Source organism: Myotis davidii, unplaced genomic scaffold, assembly GCF_000327345.1.
Source record: "Myotis davidii unplaced genomic scaffold, ASM32734v1 scaffold647, whole genome shotgun sequence".
In the NCBI taxonomy this organism is placed as follows: Eukaryota; Metazoa; Chordata; class Mammalia; order Chiroptera; family Vespertilionidae; genus Myotis; species Myotis davidii.
Window position 1 is genome coordinate 654940 of NW_006298634.1, and position 3817 is coordinate 658756.

General features: G+C 35.7%; 1 protein-coding gene across 1 annotated transcript in view; it reads right to left on the bottom strand.

Moving 5' to 3' along the window:
• TMPRSS15 (transmembrane protease, serine 15) overlaps positions 1-3817 on the bottom strand; it is a 105403-nt gene that overhangs the window by 45326 nt on the left and 56260 nt on the right. Inside the window, exons 11-12 of the mRNA XM_006774457.1 lie at positions 2266-2369; positions 1814-1949 (exon numbers count right to left, since the gene is read on the bottom strand). Coding sequence (XP_006774520.1) covers positions 1814-1949; positions 2266-2369 — 240 coding nt within the window. The remainder of the gene's footprint in view (positions 1-1813; positions 1950-2265; positions 2370-3817) is intronic.

Genomic DNA, 3817 nt, shown 5'->3' on the forward strand with positions numbered 1-3817 from the left:
ATCTTTCTTCTATCATTGACAGTCCCTCTAGGTTGTGGGCTGCTTGCCTGTGTTCCTGAGAAGCATCTACGGTACCAGTCTATAGAGTGTGTTTTCTTTAGTGAATTACCGGTATGTTTACCGGTAATAAACTTGCACTGTTTTATGTATATGTTTGATTACATACAGCCTTGTGACAGTTTTCCTGCATGTCATAAGCATTTGAATATAAATTAAAATGTTAAAATCAAATCTGGTATTGTTTTACCTTTTATTTGGTGTGTGGAAGGTGTGCGGAAGAGGGGGTAGTCTTATATGGCGAGTATATAACAAACTCTGTATTTTGAGTGGAAATGTTAGGGGGTCGTCTTATACGCCCAGTCGTCTTATACGCCGGCAAATACGGTATTCTATTTAGTAGGTGTTTTGTCACAAGTCATCCCAATTGTGCTGCAAATTAGCATGATATTTGTATAATGACATGTTTGCTTTTTAAAGTGTTCTCAATACAATACCCACATTTAAATGATTTGTGCCAGTGTCACAGGGCAAGGATCAATCATAGAGCAACTGAAGTCATAAAATGGAAGAATTCCTGCAATTATGAAAATGGGACTTACATGTCCCCAAACTGGGCACAATGGGGATCCCTGAAAATATGGGAGGAAACAGATTTTTTCTATTCAGTTACTTGTCTGGGATTAGTTTCTTATTTAAATGCACAATAAGAGCTAAAGAAAGGCTATTAGCCAGTCAGCCAAGGTTTCCTTTTATTTCTGCTTAAACAAATCAGTGATCTGGAACCAGGAAAGCTCTGTTCAAATCAAAATTTCACCGAACCAATTGCAAATGGCATTAGAATGAAATTGTTCAGAATGCATTTGATGGTAATTAACATTTTCTGCTGTGCTAAATATTGCCCTGCAGCGAACCATTTGGAAACTGGAATGAGTATTCTCTGGGAAAATTCGGAAAGTTCATATGTTAAAATCAGATAGGTTAAACTTCCCTATTGTTAAAATATGCAGGGATATCTTAGCTCCTTGACATTGAGGTATTTTCTTTCTCTCTTTTGACTGGAATAGATATGAGGACAGTATGGCTTGTATGAAGTTTTAAAATGGGAAACAATATTTAAAGTTGTATTTCTGTATATAATATTATGTACAAAAATGATCTCAAATTTCCTATTTTAGATAAAGAGATTTGTTACTTTTAAAATATCAAGCTTATGACTATGTTGCTCCCACCTAAAACTGTTTTCTTCTTGACGACTTACTGATGAACAGAAGAAAATGCTGGCAGAAAGGATTACAAAAGAAATCCATTGTTTTAAATGATTCTAATATCAAAATAGCAAGGTATTGCTAATACTTGGTACCCATAAGAATTATTTTTCAAACCAGCAGTGATTTTTATAATTATAATTTGTTTTTGCTTTTAATTTTTATTTATATTAATTATAGGTTTATTTTTCCATGTATCAATGGTTATTGCTATATCCCACATATTTTATATGGTACTTTGTCCATAGTAGATATTTATAAAATTTGAATGAGTGTTTGAAATATTAAGGAATTTATGTATAACCCTTTCATTATTTTCAAAAACAAAAAAGTCTCAAAAAGGTGATGCACAACAATGTACTGAGTGATTTTAATTATGGTTTCATGTATATAATATGTAATATTTTGCTGGCTTCCACTTTACTTGTATTGTAAAGTCTTAGATCTCCAGTGAAAAAATATTAAACCAAGATAAAAAAAAATCAAAGAAGATCTTCCTGAAAATATTAATGACTTAATTAGGGAAAATACACATGAAAGTTACTTACTAGGAAGTTCTGGTGGAGGAGTTGGAACCAAAGTTGGCTCTGGATAAAGACTGACATTGCAAATCCCATGTGTTAGGCTAATGTCATCCAATGCGATATCACTCAGGAGCTTGTTTTTAAAAGCACTGAAGGACACCTGTAATTCAGAGAGCCATATGAAAGGATTCCACTCCAGCATTCTCTGACTCGGTTCTTCTTAATGGCCCAATATTTTCTGCAGAACCAATTCTGCCATCTCCAAATATCTGAGAACAGGTTACTGGACAGGGAAACGTTGGTGGATCATGTTTTTCAAGGTCTTTCATTTGCCCCCAGCTCCCTTACTCTGTGTTCATGCTAGTCTAAATTTTCAATAGTTAGGAAACATTGCCACAGTTTCTGTCTCTGTCTTTCTCTCTCTCTCTCTCTCTCTCTCTCTCTCTCTCTCTCTCTCTCTTTCGATGTTGTCCTACTCCACTGTACTCTGTCCGACAGGGGGAAGCAAACTTCTTCCGGATTCTTCCTCCAACAATATTAGATAGCCAAGTAACTGTCTGCCTTCTCAGAGCATATAAGCCTTGCAGAGAAGATACACTGATTCAATCACTGACATTAGGAAGAGGGGGGCAGGGGAAAATATGAGTACAATTTGATAATTTAGGGCCAGCTGATACTGGTTGTAGTTTACCCAAAATAAGGTGTGAGATACTGTGTGAGGGTGATGCCCAAAGGACACAGAACTAGACTGGAGAGAAAGGTCCATATGAAATAAATAAATATAACTGAATATCTGTATATGCCAAATTACTATGCAAGGTACATACTTTATACTTTATCTTATTTCATTCTCCCAACATTATTATACAGTCATCTATTCACGCATTTGTTCATTCATTCCACCTACTTCATGGCAGGTGCTATTCCAAATCAAGGTGATTTTTTCCCCCCTTTCATGTTTGTGCAAGCTGAATTTCAAAGACACATACAGGATTTGTTCAACATGTCACAACAAAGTGCTGAGACCAAGGTGACAATATTTGTAGAATTTCACGCTGTCACCCTGCTTGATGAGCTACCTTTGAAAAAGTGGTTCCAGTTTTATTACTTTGAAAAACATGCTCAGTGAGTTAGAGCCAGAGCTGGCCCCTGCAGTGCTTACGTCCCTGCTTCTGCTAGTTTCTGTGTTCCCTTGAGGTTTCATTTCCTTTACCCTTCCCTGAATTATCATAAAGCCATCAAAGATGGAGAGAAAAAAGGACTTCTCAGAATGGAAGGAGAGAATCAAAAAAAAAAAAGGAAAAAGGAAAAAGGAAAGAAAGATGGAAGAAATACAGGCGAGGGTCATTGATTATTGCCCACTTTATACAAAGTCACAGGAGAAAACTGAAGGCTTCCAAGGACAAGGTCGATCCAAAAATACATCTTCTAAAAGTTACACTCCCTTGTCTGAAGTTGCCCAATTAAAACATTGTTAATTTGGTCAAACTATTAGCCTATATCAGACCATATTTTAATTACAAATGCCCTTAAGAAGAGAACGCATTAAGCTGTTATCTGCAAAATTAACTCACCCTAATGTGAAATAAATGATTGGAGATTTCCCAATGACACAGCTCATAGAATTTGTTTTTAAAGGAAATGCAGATGAAGTCAGAGTGAGGCAGGGTGGATGGATACTGGCAGGTGTGGATGTGCTAATAGGGAAGGATATTCCCCCAGAAAAATGCATGGCTGATATGGGTGGTATTTGTAAAAAGTTGGAAGTCTAATTAGGCAGGGTCATAGGAGGATACAGTTAGCTTGTGCTAGGATATTGCTGAAAAAAAAAAAACTGAAATATCCTACAAAGTTTTCATGGATTGTATGGCTCTTTATAAGTAGTACTATCCTGAAGCGAATTGTTCCCCATTAAGTGGTTTTTAATAAGTCAATGAATAAGTAAAAATAGAGGCATTCAAAGATTAAAAATAGAAGATGAATTATGAAAGTGTCTTTTCTATATTTAGAAAATAAATTAAGTTTTTC